Consider the following 21,912-nt stretch of genomic DNA (forward strand, 5'->3'; position numbering starts at 1 on the left):
CTTTTTCCAAACCACATACATAGCACCACCCTCCATTGGGATGTTCCAGCTAGTTCTCACCTTTTCCAAGAATCCCTCAGTTTGAGTAACAACATTTGGAAATTTGAACTGTTTCCTTCTCGGGAACTGTTGATTTGGATCTTTTAGGCACAATAAAGAGTGATCAGAGATACCCGGCTCCATGATGTGAAGAGAAGTATCAATATTTTCCTGCTGCCACGCAATGTTCCCAATAACTCTATCAATTCGAGAGTATATCATCCCATCTGCTTGCTTGTTATTCCAAGTATAGTGATCTCCTATGCTGTCTTTTTCAAAAAGGTGCAGAATATCCATCATGTTCTTCAAATCCTCATATTCTGAAGCCGTAACAACTCGGCCCCCCATTCTGTCCTCAGCCCCCAAAATATTGTTAAAATCTCCCATGAGCATCCAAGGTTCACTAGAAGGAGGCTTGATAGTCATAATATCAGCCCATAACTGCTTCCTCTCATTTAGAGTGTTCCACGCATAAATACCTGTGCACCAGAACTTCAGATTGCCATTATTGTCATAGACCCCTGTGTGAATTAACTGATCAGTGCAATGCTCTTTTTTCACTTGGATTGAATTCTCATCATACAGAATCCAGATTCTACCATTGCTATGCTTTTCATAATTGTCAATGTAAGACCATTGGTTTCCTAATTTAGTTCTGACTTTCTCAGCCTTATTAACTTTTACTCTAGTCTCTAGAATAATGCTCAAAACGGGGTGGAGGTTCATGAGGCGGGAACTAACCTCTCTACACTTCCCCACATTATTTATTCCCCTAACATTCCAGGATATAATCATATAGGGGGATCCAGGTTCACTTCCGATTCATTCCAAAATCGCAGTGATTCAAAACCATTTGCCATGAAGATATCCCCATCATTAATAGGTAACAAGTCATGTGTTTGCTTACCTTTCCTTCCTTTGTTTGAGACCTCTATCCATGGTGTGGATGTTTCAGGGATGTCCTTTTTCTCTGGCTCATTCTGCTGCTTTACTTTCTCTGTCACTAAGGCTTGTGGTGGAGCTTTCTTTGGTTGCCACTGCTTAACCACTTTAAGCTTCTCCTCTTCGCAGTTGTGTCCCACCTTCATACATGTTTCACAATATTTTGGCTTCCACTCATATTCTATGGGTTGGTCAATCTTCCTTCCATCTCTATCACGGATAATGATGCTCTCTTGTTGCTTTGAGGTGATGTCAATCTCTACCAAAATCCTCGCATAGGACACGCGTAGCTTATTAGCTGTGCATTCATCCGTGCATAACGGCGTTCCCAGAACACTTCCAATTTTCCCAAGGCTTTTTGCTCCCCAAAACTGAAGAGGCAGGTTTGGGAGTTTTACCCAGATAGGTAGAGTCCTTAGCATATCACGTTTAAACTCAAAATCAGGATACCATTCTCTTAGAACCATCGGGGCCCCATGGATTGAATAAGGTCCTTTCATTTGTACCTGATCCCTATCCTGTATAGATTGGAATTTTAGAAGGAAATAACCTTCTTCATGGTAGTATATGCTGGGTAGTTGCACAAAATTCCAAAACTTGATCATATAGTTTTTCACGGCATTCATGCTTAGGTTTCTTCCCAGGGCATACATAATCAGTGCTGAGTCCCAAAACAAAAGTTCAGATTCAATGTCAGCTTCTTCTATTTCTACCTCAAATTTTCCTTCAACTAATTTTGGGGCCGAGAATTCAATCGTGAGACCATTTGTGGGTAGCCTATTCCCACTGATAACATCTACCCACAATTTCTTTTTCTCTTCAGCCGCCTCTCCTTTTTGCACATTAGCTAGGGTAGGGTTTTCCACTAAGATCTTTGAGATTATCTCTTCCTCCGAGCATTCTGAGAGTTCCTCTATAACCTTCTTCTTTGTGTCTGTTGAAGCATTTACTGTGTCCGTTTTAATCCCTGAGGTCGAGGGGGAAATCGGAGAAGATGACTCCTTCTTTCTTGGCCTTCCTCTCCCCCGAGTCATGACCTAAAATAAAAGGATCTACCCTCAATGCGTTGTTTCCTCCGGTTGGTCCCTAAACCCGAAGGCTAGGACTTTAAACCTGACCGGAGTTCCCACCACACCGATTGCAGATCAAGAAAAGAAGACCTAGAGTGTTCGCCGGAAATCGTTTACCAGTGACCGGAAATCGCTTCCTCTCAATCAATAATAAAAAAAATTCTTCCCTTAAACGATTTTCAATTGATCAAAGCACTTAAATATTGAATATTTAAATTAAAATAAATTGATATTTCTCTTTACTAGTAACAAAATTTATGAATTTAAATTTAAAATAAATTTCTTATTAAATTAAAAAAATTTAAAAATATAGATCAAAATATTAAAGAGCAATATAAAAATAAATGAATAATAATTTAAAAATAAAATAATAATAATAAAATTATTTAAGAACAATACAATATTATTAAAATATGTAAAAAAAATATAGAACAGAAGATTAAAACTAATTGATTAAAGGAGTAAGAGCAAACCTCAAAATTGAGAAAAATAAACTAATAAGTCAAACAAAAATAATAAACTAGGAATAAAATCAATAGTATATCTAACAAATAATAAAATAAAGAACAAAATATTTACAAATAGAACAATAGTATAAAAAATATAGAACATAATATTAAAACTAACGGATTAAAGAAATAAAAACAAAATTAAGAAAAATAAACTAACCGCAAAAAATTGAGAAGATGACACTTGAATTTTATTTGAGTGACACAACTAATTTATATGTTGAGAGAACATAAATAAATAGACAATGCTAAGAATTAATATTTAAATCATCAATTTAATATTCATTTTAAAACTTCAAATAAATTAATATAAATTAAATAATTAAGTTATCTTAAATTAAAAATGGATTGATATTATCTATGAATTAAAAATAAAAGTTGGTATATTTAAAAGAATAAAAAATATATTTAAACAAAAATATAAAATTGAATTAGCAATCTTTAGTAAATTAATTAATGAGACATAGAATATTTGATTTCATGATAATTAATTACCTTTTTCATTAATATTTTTATCAATTATTAAAACAATTAGAATATTTATTGGAATCATTTACTTGATGAATCTAATGGCCAAGCTCAAATGGCTGCCACTTTGTGATGGTAATTACTTAAAAAATGTGATATGTGTATATTGTATTAACTTTGTATTAAATCTCTGTTTTTATTATAGCATTTATGATTGAAGACAAATTTAATGAGATTACAACCAGTAGAAGAAATAATTTATAAATAATTTAATGCAAAAATGTATAAATAAAAAAATCTTAAATGTAAAGAAATAATTTTCAGTTCTATAGATAAATAAAAAGATCTATAATAAGAAATAAAACAAAAAATATAAGAAATAAAATAAAACAAAAAAGATCTATAATAACAAAAATAAAAATTCGAATTTTGTATTTATTAAATAAATTATTCATTATAATAAATAAAAGTAATGATAAAATTAATCCTTATTTCATTCTAATTTAATGGTTATTTAATGACCAAGATTGAGTGAAAAACATAATAATATAAGTTTCATTGGGACCCAAAATATCATGCTTGTTAAATATTGCAAGTAGAATTGTTACTTTCTAGGAGATGGAAATGTGATGTCCTATCATAGCAGAAAAATAGAGTGGCTAAATAAAAATATTATATATTTTATAGCATAGGGAATAGATAATGGCATACAACCCTTAATATAAAACTTTAATAAAATAGAATAAATATCTTAATGTTAAGAAATATAATAATTTTCCAACATATAAATAATAGCAATGAAACTATCTTTTAATTAATATTTTTTCTTTTTTCTTTTGATAAACATTAAGTATTTTTAATCTAACCAATCTGTCGGAAAGATTTTAACCAATAACAAAAAAACACACCTTTCACAAACCTGTAAATTTTATTCAAGATCTCCATGAATCTTATAACAATCATGACAATTAACTTCAATCAAAACAACATTAACCCACACTAATAATATAAGATCAAACAATACCAAATATCAAATTCTCAACATTATTATAGTTCAAGTTTTTTTGCAAAAAATAAAAGATCAAGAACAAACAGAAGGAGGAAGCAGAAGATCTGATCCAAAACTCTTTCATGCCGATATCGCTCACACACCTTCATTCGCTCGAAATCCCAGCCGCGGTGTCCTGCTCCAAAACACAAACACGAAAAAGAATTAGAAAAATAAACACATAGTAACAACTCACCTTCAATTTTATATCGTATAATTTCAGATCTGAAAATTTTTGTTCCATCTCATTATAGTCCAGATCTACAAAAATTAGCACCCAAAATATTAATGAAATGCAAAAAAAAAAAAAAACTTTTTAAAAAAGTAATAAATATAATGGTTGAATCTTCAAAGTAAGAACACAACACAAAAAAGATAGTAACTTAAAAATCATAAAAGTGAATGAAAAATATAGAGATTAGAAAGAGAAGGAGAGATATGAAGAAAATACTTTCTAAAAAATCATGTTTAAGATGAAACACAGCATAAAGATTGAATCTTTAAGCAAGAGGTTAGGGAAGAAAGAAGAGAGAATGTTGAGATAAAAAAGAAAGATGAAGTAAACAAAGAGAGAGAAGAGAGAATGAAAAGTGGATGGAAAAAAATGAGAATAAAATAATAATCCATAGTAAACATGCAAATGGTAGAAGTAACGAATGGTATTGGGAAAAGGCAAGTTGTGTAAAGTTATGGAAAGAGAAAAGAAGGAAGCAGAGGGTTCCACGTGGACAGCTTCATTGATGAGTATTGGGAAAAAGGGTAAAAATGGTATTTTAAGAACATCTATCTTTCTTATATGATAGATTTCTCTCATTTTTTCTTATATATAAATATATAGTAATTCATTTTACAAATTAAATTAATAACAAAATAGTTAATTATCAACTAATTATTAAAAAGTAATGAATTTAACTAAATATGATATAAATTATTTATTTAACAAATTTAATAAAATACTAATTTAATTTAATTTAATGCTTAGAATTATGAAATATATTACAAAGCTATTATTTTAGTTGAAATTTATTTTATAAATTTGATCAAATAAATTATTATTTAATTATAAAATTGAAAATTTTAAAATATTATACAAACATTTATTATATATATTACATCTGTCGAGTTATCACATAATAAAAAAGTTAAATTATTAAATTTGAAAAAAATGATTGCAAGACCAAAGCTTCAACAAATAAGAAAAATTTGAAAAAATGATTGCAAGACCAAAGCTTCAACAAATAAGAAAGGATAATACAATACTTAATATATATTTGAATGTATTTTAATGATATTAAGCAAAAGTTACATTACTTTATATATTAAGAAAATTAAATCATTTTAATTTTATTACTGTGATGTTAACTTTGATTATATTTTAATATTTCAATATATTTATTATAATCTTAAATTTGTTTACTTATAATATCACTATATTTATTATATTTTATTACAAAAATGATGAATACAGAATAAATTAAACTTATATATTTTTAATACTAATAACTAAACACGTCTCCTTGAAGTGTGTGAACAATTTATCATTTTTTATAAAATAAATGATAAATTAACAACTTAAAATTATATATATATATATATATATATATATATATATATATATATATATATATATATATTATATATATATATATATATATATATATATATATATATATATATATATATATATATATATATATATATATATATATATATATATATATATGGGGACGACTCAAGTGAGAACACTTGGTTATTATGAGAAATGAGAACAATGAATCATGACCATTAAATTTTGATTTTGTTGGTTTTAATGGACTAGATTGGTTTCTCTTTATATGATCTTTAGTATTTATTTTAAATCAACATAGAAAGAGAAACCAATCCAGTCCATTAAAATCAACAAAATCAAAATTTAATGGTTGTGATTCATTGTTCTCATTTCTCATAATAACCCAGTGTTCTCACTTGAGTCGTCCCCTATATATATATATATATATATATATATATATATATATATATATATATATATATATATATATATATATATATATATATATATATATATATATATGAGGAGGGATCAAATTACACCAATAAATTACACTAGTTATTACACTCATTTATAACTTTGATTTGTTTTAAATCTAATGGCTATTAAAAGGTAGACTGATAGAATATTGACTTCTCTCACATAACAAAATAATTCCATATATAGATATTATATGCACTCTATAATTAACAAAATATTCTTTCATAAATATATTTCATAAACATATATTTATATGTACAACCTAATTAAAATAATATCTTTATATTAATAAATTAATTATTTTTCTCAAGTGAATAATAAATTTCATATAATTAAAAAGAAATGTTTAATAATATATATTTTTAATAAAATGTGGTTCTAAATATTTTTTAAATAAAATTATGATTCTTTATAAAAATTATTTTCTTCTTATTTTTAAATAAATTTATTTTTTATTTAAATTATATTATATTCTATTTACTTAAAATAAATGATAGAGTGTAATTACTAGGAACTCATAATCTAATTTAAGTAAATAGAAATTTTTTTATTTAAATGAAAAATGAAATTTATTAAAAATAACAAGAAAATATTTCTTTATTAAGAATCATACATTTCTTAAAAATATTTAGAATAAAGTTTTATTTAAAAATATTATTTTTTAAACATTTATTTTAAATTTATAGAATTGATTAGTGACTTGAGAGAAATAAAAAAGTATTAATATATAGATATACATTTAAATTTTTTCTATTCACAATTAAATTATTTTATACTCATTATTTATTATAACTTTCTTCTGATCATAATCGAATTATTTTGTACACATTATTTTGATATTATTTTATTATTATTATTTCGTACAGTAGTTACATTTTCATATTATTTTGTACTCATTGTTGTAAGTAGCCATTTGATTTGATAAAATTGTTACATTTTTAAATAGATTACGGAGTAATAATAAAATAATGTAAAAATAACGAGTGTAAATAATTTAATTGTGATTAAAAGAAAATTATCATAAATAATGAATTTAAAACAATTTAATTGCTAATAGAATAAATTAAAATGTATATCTATATATTAAAAAATTATTTCTTTCTCTCAAGTCACTAATCAATTTCATATACTAAAATAAATGTTTAAAAATTAATAGTTTTGAATAAAACTTGATTCTAAATATATTTTAAGAAAAACATGATTCATAATAATTTAATTTTTTCATGTTTGTTTTAATCAATTTCATTTTGAATTTAAATACAAAATTCTATTTACTTAAATTAAACTATGAGTTTCTAGTAATTAGACTCTATCATTTATTTTAAATAAATAGAATATAATTTAATTTAAATGAAAAAATAAATGTATTTAAAATAAGAAAAAATTATTTTTTATTAAGAATCATGATTATCTTAAAAAATATTTAGAATCATATTTTATTAAAAATAAAAATATTTTTAAGCATTTCTTTTTATCTATATGAAATTTAATAATCCCTTGAGAAAAATAATTTTTTATTAATATATAAATATTATTTTAATTATGCCGTACATATAAGTATGTATATAAAATATTTTTGTGAACGAATATTTTATTAATTATAGAGTGCATAGAATATCTATATATGGAATGATTTAATTATGTGGGGAAAATTAATATTTTATCAAGCTACCTTTTAATAGCCATTGGATTTAAAACAAATCAAAGGTTATAAATGAGTGTGATAATTAGTGTAACTCATTGGTGTAATTTGATCCCTCCTCTCTCTCTCTCTCTCTCTCTATATATATATATATATATATATATATATATATATATATATATATATATATATATATATACATATATATATATATATATATATATATATATATATATATATATATATATATATATATATATATATATATATATATTTTGTGGACGACTCAAGTGAGAACACTTGGTTAATGTGAGAAATGAGAACAATTAGTCTTAACCATTAAATTTTGATTCATTGAAATTAATGAAGAAGATTGATTTCTCTTTCAATAGTCCTCTTTATTAGTAATGTATATTATATAGTCTTCAAGAAAATTAATTCACATTTATATTTTAAGAAACAAAATATTTAATTTATTGTTTTTTTGAAAATAATGAAAATTGATAGAAAATAATTTTTTAAAGATGATATATTTTATTTAATAATTAAACTTTATATTAATTATATTAATTATTTAATTTTTAAAATAATTAACGTTAAATATTCTCATTGTTTTTAACGTTACATATTCTCATTAACGTTAAATATTCTCATTGTTTTTAAAAATTAAATAGTTTATATAATTAAATATTAATGTTAATGATTAATATATAATTATAATAATTTTTTTTTATATAAAAACTAAATATATAATATTTTAATTATCATATAATTATATTAGTAATTTTTAGATAAAAATCATAAGTTTTTTTAAGAAATTAAAAATGTAATTATTTATTTCTCATTCTAATGTCTTTTATATTTGTAATTTATATAACTTTTCTATAATTTAAGATATGTTATATTTTAAGAAATGAACTATTTGAATTGTTGTATTTTTAAAATAATATCCGATTGAAAATATTTAGTATTTCTATAAAAAAAATCATATAAATATACTTAGGATTATAATAAATCTATAACAATATTATTAATATGAAAAGTAATATATGCTAATATTTTAATTTTTATTTATTCATAATTATATTAATTGTTATTTTTAAAATATAAATAAATTTTATATTTATAATTATATTAGAAGTAAATAATTGTTGGAAGAATTGTTATATTTTGAAAATTAAATAATTAATATAAAGGTTAATTATTAAATAAAATGCATCATCTTTAAAAAATTATTTTCTATCAATTTTCATTATTTCTAAAAAAACAATAAATTAAATATTTTGTTTCTTAAAATATAAATATGAATTAATTTTCTTGAAGATTATATACATTACTAATAAAGAGGACTATGGAAAGAGAAATCAATCTTGTTCATTAAATTCAATGAATCGAAATTTAATGGTTAAGATTAATTGTTCTCATTTCTCACATTAACCAAGTGTTCTCACTTGAGTCGTCCCCTATATATATATATATATATATATATATATATATATATATATATATATATATATATATATATATATATATATATATATATATATATATATATATATATATATATATATATATATTCCTTTAAAATAAGGCCATTAGTACAACTTGATGCTGGAACAAGCGCAAAAGGTATACAAACACTGAAAGAAGTAAGAGGAAACTACAAACAGAAGAAAAAAATGTCATCCACCAAAACAAAAACAAATACAAATCTTCCCTAAAATATAAATAAGAAACAACCAGGAAAAAAAAGACATAGCTAGAGCTCCCCAATCACGAACCAACACAAACGAATACCGATCTCCAAAAAACACCAAGAATACAAAAGGGAGGTCGTAGACACTCCAACTGCTATTAGCTCAGGTGCATGATAGTATTCTTAAGTCAGGCCGAGAAAGAATAGAAGTTACACACTGGCCTACCAAGATACCATTTCCACACCAATAAGCCGCTCAAGTCTTCCCTGTCCACTACTACAAAAGCACATTTTACCTTGGTTGAAAAAGGAATTTTACCTCGATGTGATGTAACGATGGGCGTCATAAAAGTTTTTACTTTAACCCTCAATTTCTGTAAAACCGAAGGATAAGTACTGCACATGAGTTCGAACCTCACCAACTACAACTTCATAAATCATTATAGTTGAATCTCAAACTATATAGATATGATCTACGAAGTTGTAGAGTATTGAGCTCATTATAGTTTCAATCCAACAGTTGATTTAAAAAAAATATTTATTCGAAATGAAGTTATTTAGCGGTATAACTCTTCGAGTGTAATTTGATCCTTATATATATATATATATATATATATATATATATATATATATATATATATATATATATATATATATATATATATTGCCACAGACTGACTCATAACAACTTGTAACAACCAATACAAGTTAGTTATTATTAACCTAGTCTATTGATCATAGAGTATTGAGCTGACTTGTTGAATAAGTAACTACACTTTTCACCGTCATTCTTCATACTTAACATTCAGAACCAACTAGACAATTAGGGATGCCAATGGACGGGTCCGGGCAGGGGATACATTCTCATCATAATCTCCGCCCTCAAATCTATTCCTCATCCCCTCTACGGAGGGATTTTCTTCCCCATCCCCGTCCCCGCGGGTCTCCACGGATCTCCATGGTTCATAAGGAGATCCATAAACATGATTTTTTTTATTTATTATTTTAAACTAAATTAATAGTAAAAGTTTCAAAAACTAACCACAAGAAATTTAGAAATTATTTCTTTATGATAAATATATTGTTTTAACAATATTTAACCTATAATATTAAGTGGTATGACCACCAAAATTTCAAAATAAAAAAATTAAAATAATCATTTAGATCTCTCTTTTAGTAACAATACATATATATTTTTTAAATTTGTGCATAAGATTAATTATATAAAATGACAAATAAACTTACATAATAGTTTAAAATTATATATAAATTAAAGTCAATATGTTATTTTAGGCAGTGGGGGACTCCACGGGGCGGGGGATATTTACGTCACCCCCATCCTCGAAGTGCCTTCGGGGAGACTTTATTTCTCATCCCCGTCCCCGCGGATCAGGAAATCTCCATGGAAATCCCCGCGAATATTTCCCAAACGGAAAATACCCACATAGATCTCCACTAACAGAGACAAGTTGACATCTCTGTAGACAAGACTATATAGTGCCAAAATAATAATAACGATACTAGTAGTTTATTAATATCAAAAGACCATTTATTTCATATATTGCAATCTCGAGAAATTTTATAAAATTTCACGAGTAAATTAAGCAATATTTATTATTCTAAATTTTACTCGAGTTTTCTTTTATTTGCTATGGAAAACCAACTATAACATCATGGATTCAAGGGCAGAAGACAATTCTGTAGTTGGTACCACCTGGGCATGAAACTGTTTTAGTATCATCACTGGGATACTGATAAGCATCTGAGCAAGACTTTTCTCTACAAGTTCGCACTTTGTTGCATCCATTAGAGGTTGGACCAAATTGCATTGGAATGTTGAAACCATCAATCACAGATATATCAAAGTAATCCTGATTGTTTCCACCATTAAGAGTGAATTCAGCAAGTGTGGTAGGGGGTTTACCAGATACGGAGCAACTTAGGGCACCAACGCAGTCACCGGTTTGACAACTACCACGGCCTGAGCCATCAAATCTGCAACCAGTTCGGCCCCAAATTCGACCCGAGGTTCCAGCAGGAATGTCTAAGACATATGACTGTCCTGAATTCAACTGCCTACCACCACCTCTGGGAATGCCAGCTGGCCAGACAGTGTAAGAGCATCGGTTGACAATTTCAAAATTTGCTGCCTGTGCAGATAACAAGCAAAGAGTGAACATAGACAACAATGATATTTTCATGGGAGACATTTTTCATGCAGAGAAATAAACAATTAACTCACAAGACTAGAACACTGAGTGATGTTGTTTTGTGAATAGAAATTAGGAATTAAGATTAGCTTATATAGGCTACAAACAGGACCATAATTATTATGAAACTACAATGCCGTATGTAAAAAAATCAATTAAATTGAAAAGTCTAATCATTAATGATACATGACTTTTTATTTACAGTTTCACACGGCATCTCTAGTTGATTCTTTTTCTCACAATTTAACTTTTTGTTTTGAATATAAGATTGGTTTTAAATTATATATTGTCACTCAATAAAGTCGTCATGAAACTCAAAAATAATTTTATAAAATATTTTATATTTCATTATCTTACAATATAACGAATTTCTCAAAAATATTATTGTAAAATCTGGGACAGAAATAAAAGCATTTAAATGCTATATATATATATATATATATATATATATATATATATATATATATATATATATATATATATATATATATATATATATATATATATATATAATGATAAATTGTTCACACACTTCAAGGAGACGTGTTTAGTTATTAGTATTAAAAATATATAAGTTTATTTTATTCTGTATTCATCATTTTTGTAATAATATAATTAATATAGTTATATTATAAGTAATCAAATTTAAGATTATAATAAATATATTCAAATATTAAAATATAATCAAATTTAAGATCACAGTAATAAAATTAAAATGATTTAATTTTCGTAATATAATTTTTGCTTAATATCATTAAAATTTAAAATACATTCAAATATATATTAAGTATTGTGTTATCCTTTCTTATTTGTTGAAGCTTTGGTCTTTCAATATTTTGTTAAATTTTAATAATTTAACTTTTTTATTGTGTGATAACGCAACATATGTAACATATATAATAAATGTTTGTATAATATTTCGTAATATTTTAGACTTTTCAATTTTATAACTAAATAATTATTTATTTAATCAAATTTATATAATAAATTCCAATTAAAATAATAGCTTTGTAATATATTTCATAATTCTAAGTATTAAAGTTAATTAAATTAATGTTTTATAAAATTTGTTAAATAAATAATTTATATCATATTTAGTTAAATTCATTACTTTTTAATAATTAGTTGATAATTAACTATTTTGTTATTAATTTAATTTGTGAAATGAATTACTATATATTTATATATAAGAAAAAATTAGAATATATATATATATATATATATATATATATATATATATATATATATATATATATATATATATATATATATCAAAAAAATAATAAGAAAAATATATATTTTATTAAAATAACAAAAAGAAAGTTTAGTATGTTTCATATTACTTTTAGGCTGTAGTTTTTATTATTGGTTGAAGTTCATAGGCTACAATTACTTAGTTGTGGCCAATCTCACAAATCTGTGCTCTTTATGTTTAGGCGACGGTTATAGAGGTGGCTTAAAATATTTATGACTAAAAAATTCTTATATACATGATAGGCAACGGTTATAGTACACCCACATTCCATAACCGTGTAGTGAAAATTTATAAAATTCATGAAACTTGACAATGCGTAAAAAGTGTTGCCTATTCTCTATTAAGTTACGGTTTTTTAATCGTTGTCTATTAGTCTGTTGCCTAAAGTCAAAAATAGTGTTGTGTAACTTTTTATTCATAAATTTCATACATCATATATAAAAGTTTCTTAAACATATTGAGCAGTTATATATAAAAGTTTCTTTGAAGTCATGAATCACTTGGAATTCCAATCCCAACCAATCGGCCATTTCCTTCCAAACATCCACCACTTTACGACAATACAAAAGCGAATGATTCGACGATTCGATAACTTCTTCACAAAAAACGCAATCAAGACTATATGAGGAGGGAATGATTCCTCTGAGAAAAAGAGAGTCCTTTGTAGGAATTCTATTGAGGAGACATCTCTAACCAAAAGCTCTCACATTAAGAGGCACATCGACTTTCCAAATAGAAGAAAATGAGAAATCATAACGATTAGGCGGTCCAAAATTAACATACCTCTCACATAAGGCCGAGTAACAAGACGCTACCGAAAAACAACCGTTAGAGGACAGCCGCCATTGGACCGAATCGGCTGAATTACCGGTTGGGCAGCGCTGTAGCAGCACTTGCTGCAACTGCTGGTCGTCCGCAACAGCTTCCGGGGTGGCTGGCAGCTGCACTCCGAGATTGCTCCATTGCCAATAATCGTTGTTCCAACCTCCCATGCTAGCGACGGATACATCCTGCAAAACAGAACCTTTGAACAGAGCCGGGAAATGGTCCTTAAGAGATCCTCCATCAATCCAATGAGAATGCCAAAAGGATGTAGAGAATCCATTTCCCAAATGAAAAAAACATAATTTCGCAAAAAACTCCTCCGGGACCTTTTTCTCCAACGCATAAATATCCGCCCACCACGCCGAACAAGAGTTCCTATTAAGCATTTTCCCTCCGTTCTTAATCACTTGAAGTCTAATATCTACATAACGAGCCTTCAAAATGCGGAACCATAATGAATTGGAGTCTTCAAGAATTCTCCACTTCCATTTAAATAAAAGGTATATATATATATATATATATATATATATATATATATATATATATATATATATATATATACTCGATTTGTATTCAATTGAAAGAGAAGATCAAAATTGTTATATCTTGGATTTTAAGTCAAGTTGAAAAAATTATTCAAACTTGTATTCATTGTATTGATCATCAAGTGTGTGGTGACATTCGTTTGTAATAGAAAGTGGTGTGCTTCCTAAGTATTGTAAACAGAAAATGATGTGCTTTCTTGTTTTGTAATAATAATCATAATGTTGATGATTATTGGAAAAATCTCATTTGAATCGGGGTGATTCAAAGTCCACCATAGTTGTTGGTGTTTTTGTAAAATCAAGGAAGTGACATGCTTCTTTGTTGTTGTTAGAAGATTGTAGGAGAAATTTTGGTGTGATGCTTGTACAAATATCTAAAAATAGTGAAAATTTCTCACGGTGTGTGAGTGGACTATATGTATCATTGGTTGATAAGGAGAACTAGTATACATATTTGTGTTCTTTATTTTTTTTTTTTGCATTTAAATTCTGCACTTTACTTTATAAGTTCATCAACATATTTATGAAAAAATAAGAACATAGGAACCATCACTTAAAAACTAAAAAAAAAAAAAGAAAATCTAACTCATTTGCACTTTATACTTATAGACTCGCCTCTTAATAAAAAGAAGTCGCCTTCAGTTGATGAATTCACCCTAAGTTGAGGGACTCGCCCCTTAGTAAAAAAAGTCGCATTTAGCTGAGGGATTCAGCCCACGCTAAGGGACTCGCCTCTTAATAAAAAGGTTGTTTTTAGCTGAGAGACTCACCCCAAGACAAGGGACATACCTCACAAGTGGAAGAAGTCTTGAAAATATTTCTACCTTCACAAAGCTCTTGCGCTTGAGGGACTATGGAGTGTTATATTTGTGAGAATCCTAAACAAGGGAGGTTGTGGCATCCACGCCTAAGAGTGATGTCACCTAGGCGACATCCACACAAAACAGGGGGCTCGGCCTAAGGATTGGTGACGTGTAAAACATTGGTGTCTCGCGTTAGTCAGGCGAGTGGAAGTCCACCATGATTCCAGGAAATTATAAAGAAGCTAGCCAGCAAGAATGTTGGATCAAAGCTATGAAGTCTAAATTAGAAGCCTTGACACAAAAAATAAACATGGATCTATATTATCCTCCAAGCAACATTAAACCTATTGGGAGAAAATGGGTTTCGAAGGTTAAACATAAGGCAAATGGAACAATAGAAAAGGTATAGAGTGGTTGCCATAGGGTATAATCAAGTAAAGTGGATTTATTTCTTTGAGACATTCTCACTTGTAGCTAAGATAACTATTGTAAGGTTATTACTTGCACTGGCTTTTATTCATTCATGGCATTTACACCAATTAGATGTAAGTAATTCTTTTTTGCATGGAGATTTACATGAAGAGATGTATATGTCCATACCTCAAGGAGTCACATGTCCAAGTCCAAATCAAGTGTACAACTTGATGAAGTCTCTTTATGGCTTGAAACAAGCCAATAGAAAGCGGTATGAAAAGCTAACAGGATTTCTTACTACACAAAGATATCAACAATCAAGCTCAGACCACTCTTTGTTCACACTTCACAAAGAATCTCATTTTATTGCACTATTGATTTATTTTGATGATGTTATTCTGGCAGGAGATTCCTTAGATGAGATTGAAAGAATCAAGAGTCCACTTGATTATGAATTCAAGTTTAAAGATCTTGGGAAGCTAAAATACTTTCTAGGCGTAGAAGTTGATCGCTTTACCAATGGCATCAGTATTTATCAAAGAAATTATTGCTTGAATTTATTGAAGGATATTGGCTTACTTAGCTTTAAGCTTGTCAAAACTCCACTTGATCCAGCCATCAAAATACACTAAGATACATCAGTACCTTATGAAGATATACTCAGTTACTGAAGACTAGTAGGAAAGCTACTCTACCTCGCCACTACAAGGCCTAACATTGCTTTCTTTACAAAGTAACTGAGTCAATTCCTCACTACACCAACCATAACTCACTATGATGCATCTTGCAGAGTAGTGAAGTTCCTCAAAAATTCACTAGGAAAAGGCTTAATGTACAAAAGAGATTCCACACTGCAACTTCTTAGTTTCACAGATGTTGGTTGGGCATGGTGTTTGGATACTAGGAGATCAACATTAGGTTATTGTTTCTTCATTGATTCACCCTTAGTTTCATGGAGAGCAAAGAAACAACAAACAATTCTAGAAGTTCCTATGAGACAGAATATCTAGCTCTTTCATTTGTTGTATTTGAGCTTCAATGGTTACTCTATTTGATGAAAGATTTAAGGATCCAATGTAGCAAGCCAAATGTTCTCTATTATGACAATCAAAGTGAAATTCATATTGTAGCTAACCCAGTTTTCCATGAGAGGAGTAAGCACTTGGAAATTGATTGTCATTGTGTTAGGGAAAAGCTTCAACAAGGCATTTTCAAACTACTTCCCATCAAGTCTCATGCTCAACTTGTAGATTTTTCTCCAAGGCTCTACCACCTAATACATTCAACGACTTCATATCCAAGCTAAACATGATTGACATCTATCATGCTAAACTTGAGAGAGGGTGTTAAAACTATCAAATACATACATACATGCATGACATGATGTGTGTGTGTGTGTGTGAAGGCTCGTGACAGATATGCAACATGTTCATGTATGCTAAGTTGTGCAGTTAGTGAAAGTGTGTGATAAGCTATCATAAGTGAACTATATAGTAGTTATATTGTTAAAGAGTTAGTTAGTAGTTAGCTGCATCTAAAGCTACTATATCATCATTGTAACAAACTCTCGTCAATTCTCTCTTTTTGCTCTCTTCTTCTCTCATTTCATCATATTTGTTGATAACTTCATGATCATGTTAAGGAATAAAATGTTGTTCTTCTCAGAACAGATGTTGGACACGATGTCTAAGACAATGTGTTCAACATCTTATACCAGATTTGACAGATAATAGAAAATAAATCATAAGACAATAAAGAACACAAAAGATTTTCAACCTAGTTCGGTGCAACGTCACCTACGTCTATGGGGCTTCCGACCCAAGAAAGGAAATTCACTCTCAATTGTATTAGTACAAAGTGTCTTAGAATAAAAACCTTTGTTCAATGTCCGTCTTCTTAATACTACATGTGTATTTCTATTCAGGACTCTTTATAGAATTATTCCTCTCTTAATAGTTAGAAAGACAAATTGGCTTACTTTAAACTCTCTCAGTTCAAGACCACTTTTCTAATACACTACCTATGAAGCTTTATTTAGGCTCCCCCTGAATAAGTGACCTCTCTCACTCTCTCAAGAACTCTCCCAAGTGTACTATGATTGAAAATAAGGAACAATCAAACACTCACAAATACTTTGTTCTCAAGCTTACATAATTAGTATCTAGGAACAAAGTATTACAACCTACAAAAATAAGACTCAACTAAAACATAATTCTCCTAATGAGTAGATATTTTCTTTTGAGGTTGGAGTCTTCACAAAGGAGATCAAGTCTTTATATAGCCAAAAAAATCGAGCTCCAAAAGCCCATCATGCATTTTGGCTGGACTTTTAAAAAGTACATGTGATTAATCTTCAACAATGATGATTTTCGATCTTGATTGATCACCTTGAATAAATTTGAATTTCTTGACTATTCTTGTTGTATTTGATTCAGATCACATCCTACAAAAACAAACATGATCAATCAAATCTTTATTACAAATTAAGCATTCCACATGCAATCTTGCTAAAATAAGATCTTTTCAAAATCCAAACTCAAGCTAGCACACTTATATCTCTGATATAACAGAAAAAGAAATAAATTTTTAAAAGGACAAGATATACTTTAATTTATCTTGCTCACCAAGTAACAGACCAAGACAGATGTCTCACAGAATGCTGGAACATTTGACATGACATTTGTCCATGTAACAAAATTTTATGAATCTTGAACAAATAAAATAAAATCTTTACTTGATATAAAATATAATTCAAATTTCTCACGCAAAGGATCCAGAATAAATCTCTTGCAAAAATTGAATCACTCTTTAAATCATCATTAAGAAAGATTGAAGATTTTCTCATTAAGTGCAAATTCAAAATAAATCTCTTCATGGAATGAATCTTCAATTAATATATTTTGATATCCAATATCAACACAATCTTGATTAAACTAAATCTGAAACAAATCTTCCTTTAAGCCATATTCAAATAAATTTTCTTTCAATGCAAATCCAATCGAACCAAATCTTCTTATTTAAACCAAATCTCAATCTCTATAATTAAACCATATCCAAATAAGTCATCTTCAACCTTTATGGATTTAATAAAATCTATTTCCAAACTGATTTGGATTAACAAACTTCTTTCAAAAACAATCTTCTTAAAAACAAACACAATCAAGCTCAAATTTACTCACGAAATCTAGCTAATATATTGAGGCCAGATATTGCCCCTCATGCTGGAACATCTTGTCCGTCATGATGCATCTTCACCGAAATATATCTTGTACTACTCATATTGTTTTACCTAATGCGGTCAATCAAAATGAACAATAAGAAATGTGGTTGAGCCTAACTCAACTCAACAAAACTGGCTTATAGGGTGATGATTGTCCCCACGTATAAGGACATGTTCATGTCATGCATTATGGGACTCTTAACACATTCCTCCACACCCAGGATTAGACATCCGAAGCGTGGAAATAATTGGTATGTGATAGCAGATGATCCATCGAATTTTAAACGAGACTCTTAATATCATATTAAAAAATGTTGGGGCTAACTAACCATGCGCAACGATGCACCACCACGAACTATCAAAAAATTGAATCTTGGATATCATAAACATAAATTTAACTTTATTGTAATCTATTTACAGATCTACACATCATGCCTATATGTCAACCTTAGTTTTGATGACAAAAATAAAGCTCAGTTGATTTTTCTTCTATTAATTGTTCCTACATATACTTTATTCAATAGTCTAGCTATTCGCTATACGCTTAAGTTAATTACAAAATACTGAGTTTTAGTTTTATCTCTAAATTTAATTTAAGTACTACTATTTTTTTTTAATAAACTGAAAATTCAATAAATCAAAAGGAAAGGAGAATTACAAAAAATACAGGGGACCAAATCAAAACCCCTTCGGAGAAGAGCCTAAGCCTAGGGATACCTTCATTTTTTGTTTGATGAAAAATTAATAAAAATAATTTCTCCTTTCAATACAGTTAAGTCATGTCTATATCTCAACTTAGCTTTGATGAAAAATAAAAATTACGAAATTTTATTTATCATTCAGATATCTTATTCAACATTTTAGTCCGTATCTATATTTGTAAATTAATTATCTATTATCACGTGTATAACACACTCTTCATCTACGAATATAATTTTTTTTATAAGACTTATCTCATTTATATTTTTTTTAAATTGTATATTTTATTAATTATTCTAGTACTATAATTTCTTTTCTTTTTTTCGTTTACACGTGATGTCTATATAATAACCTTAACTTTGATGACATATATAAAATTCTGTTGAATTTTCTTCTATTTTATTACTGTTCGGATAATTTTTTCAACATTCTAGCTGGATCCTATACATGTAAGTTAATTACAATTTAGAGTTTTAGCTTGGTCTCTAAATTAAATTTATGTATTACTCCTATGATCTAAAACTATAAAAGTGACTATAATTTTCACACCATGTCTATATTACATATCAACCTTAGTTGTGGTCACATAATTAAAGCTCTATTTAACTTTATTAATTCTTAGGATATACTCCCTCCGTTTTTATTATAAGTCGTCGTTTTAGACTTTTCACACAGATTAAGAAAAATAATAATTGTTGTATGAAAATGAGAAATTATGAAGGTTTTTACAAAATTATCCTTCATTAATGACATGTGGAAGATAAATTTATATAATTGAAAGGAGAGAGAATAATAAATATTTAAGGATATAATAGGAAAAATAGCATTAATTATTCATTGGAATTGTAAAGCGACTTATATTAAAATACAATTTTTTTTTCCAAAACGACTTATAATAAAAAACAGAGGGAGTACTATATAATTCAACATTTTGTGTCGTACCTAAAAATTAATTATAAGAATATTTTATGTGCGAATCTTAATTTAAATGAAGGTCACTATATTTACCTTTCTAATAAACTTTTTTTTGAAAATGTTTTGGACACTTGATCAATAGAGCTATACTTTAATATGAACTCATATTCCTAATTCCCTTAATGAGCCAGAGAGTTAATGAAAAAAATAAATAAAACCTAATTTTAAATATTCTCTTTTATTTTATCTTATATTTTGTTTAATACCAAAGGGTCTAGGCCCAATGAAATAAAACAGACTACAGGATTATAATCGACTATTTAACCTACCGACCCCTCAATTATACATGACACCCCACATAGTGACTGCTATTATCTTTATGTTCTTACTAAATTTTTTATGATTTTTTATTGCATTTACTTGATTTTGCGAAGATATATCAAAATTTTCGGTACAAAATCACTCATTTTCGGTAAAAATTTGAAAAAATATCAAAAAAATTTTAAAATTTTCAATAAACTAAACACTTATTGAAATTTTTGGTAGTGTTAAATTTTTGTTTTTTTTTTATTGAATATGAACTATCGAAATTTTAAAAATTTTTGAAAAATAAGGCAAATACCAGATTTATCAAAATTTTCTATATGTTAAATATTTTTCAAAAAAAATAAATAAATAATTCACACCAAATATTTAAAAATGAACTATCGGAATTTTAATCTGTTATTGAAAATTTTGAATGGACTACGAATATGAAAATATGTCCATGGGCAACTTGGGAATTCTAAAAATATGTGAGGTGGTAAGTAGTCATTATAATCCTACTGTAACAAGTGCCAACGAGTTCTGCTAAAAAAACAAACACAATCCTGGTTTAGCCAATTCTTGATTATTTAAAGTAAATCCCATCCAACTCTCATATTGTAGTTTGTAGAAGTAAGACTTATATACACATATTTGCAACTAGTAATAAACCCGTGCGTTCGCACGGGTTCTGGTACGGGACGCGCATTTGTTTCAGATTATATTTTAATAGAAAAATATCTGGTACCCGTGAAAAAATAATAATTGAATGTATAAAAAAATATATGGTACTTGTGAAAAAATAATAATTGAATGTATAGAAAAATATCGGGTACCCGTGAAAAAATAATAATTGAACATATAGAAAAATGTCTGATTATTTAAAAAAAAATAAAAATTTGAGGCATAATGACAAAAAAGAAAGTTTAAGCTTTAATTAAAAATTATTTTCTCTGCGTATTTGTAAGTTTGTCTCACTTTCAATGGTCAAACATTTCACTCATGTTTCCTTAAATTTCAACACATTTATTAAATTTAGAACCACCATAAATCTCATTTTTCCTATGTGATTCTCTATTCTATTTCACTCATACAAATTTAAGATTAAGGTATAATACAAACATATAAACATTAAAAAAAAGTAGCAATTAAACGAATAAAGTACTTGGTACTTGGTTTCATCATGGAAATTACAATCCTACCAAATAATATCATAATTCAAAATACAATTTTAATTGCTATGCAGGTCCAGATACATTGGAGAATCTACTTATTAAGAA

General features: G+C 27.5%; 1 protein-coding gene and 1 long non-coding RNA gene across 2 annotated transcripts; both read right to left on the minus strand.

Moving 5' to 3' along the window:
- Positions 1–3,937: 3,937 nt before the first annotated feature.
- Positions 3,938–4,702, minus strand: LOC131608033 (uncharacterized). Its single transcript, XR_009285474.1, has 2 exons — positions 4,528–4,702; positions 3,938–4,337 (listed from the first exon to the last, which is right to left on the minus strand). It is a non-coding gene; the product is annotated as an uncharacterized LOC131608033 (long non-coding RNA).
- Positions 4,703–10,740: 6,038 nt separating this feature from the next.
- LOC131608034 (thaumatin-like protein) lies at positions 10,741–11,701 on the minus strand. The gene has a single exon (XM_058879977.1). It carries the CDS (start codon positions 11,651–11,653, stop codon positions 11,123–11,125), a length of 531 nt encoding a protein of 176 aa, XP_058735960.1. The 5' UTR covers positions 11,654–11,701; the 3' UTR covers positions 10,741–11,122.
- Positions 11,702–21,912: the final 10,211 nt, after the last annotated feature.

The sequence above is a fragment of the Vicia villosa genome, linkage group LG5 (genome assembly GCF_029867415.1).
Source record: "Vicia villosa cultivar HV-30 ecotype Madison, WI linkage group LG5, Vvil1.0, whole genome shotgun sequence".
Taxonomy (NCBI): domain Eukaryota; kingdom Viridiplantae; phylum Streptophyta; class Magnoliopsida; order Fabales; family Fabaceae; genus Vicia; species Vicia villosa.

Coding starts and splice junctions, on each gene's coding strand:
- LOC131608034 (XM_058879977.1), bottom strand. CDS start 11,653: ATGTCTCCCATGAAAATATCATTGTTGTCTATGTTCACTCTTTGCTTG.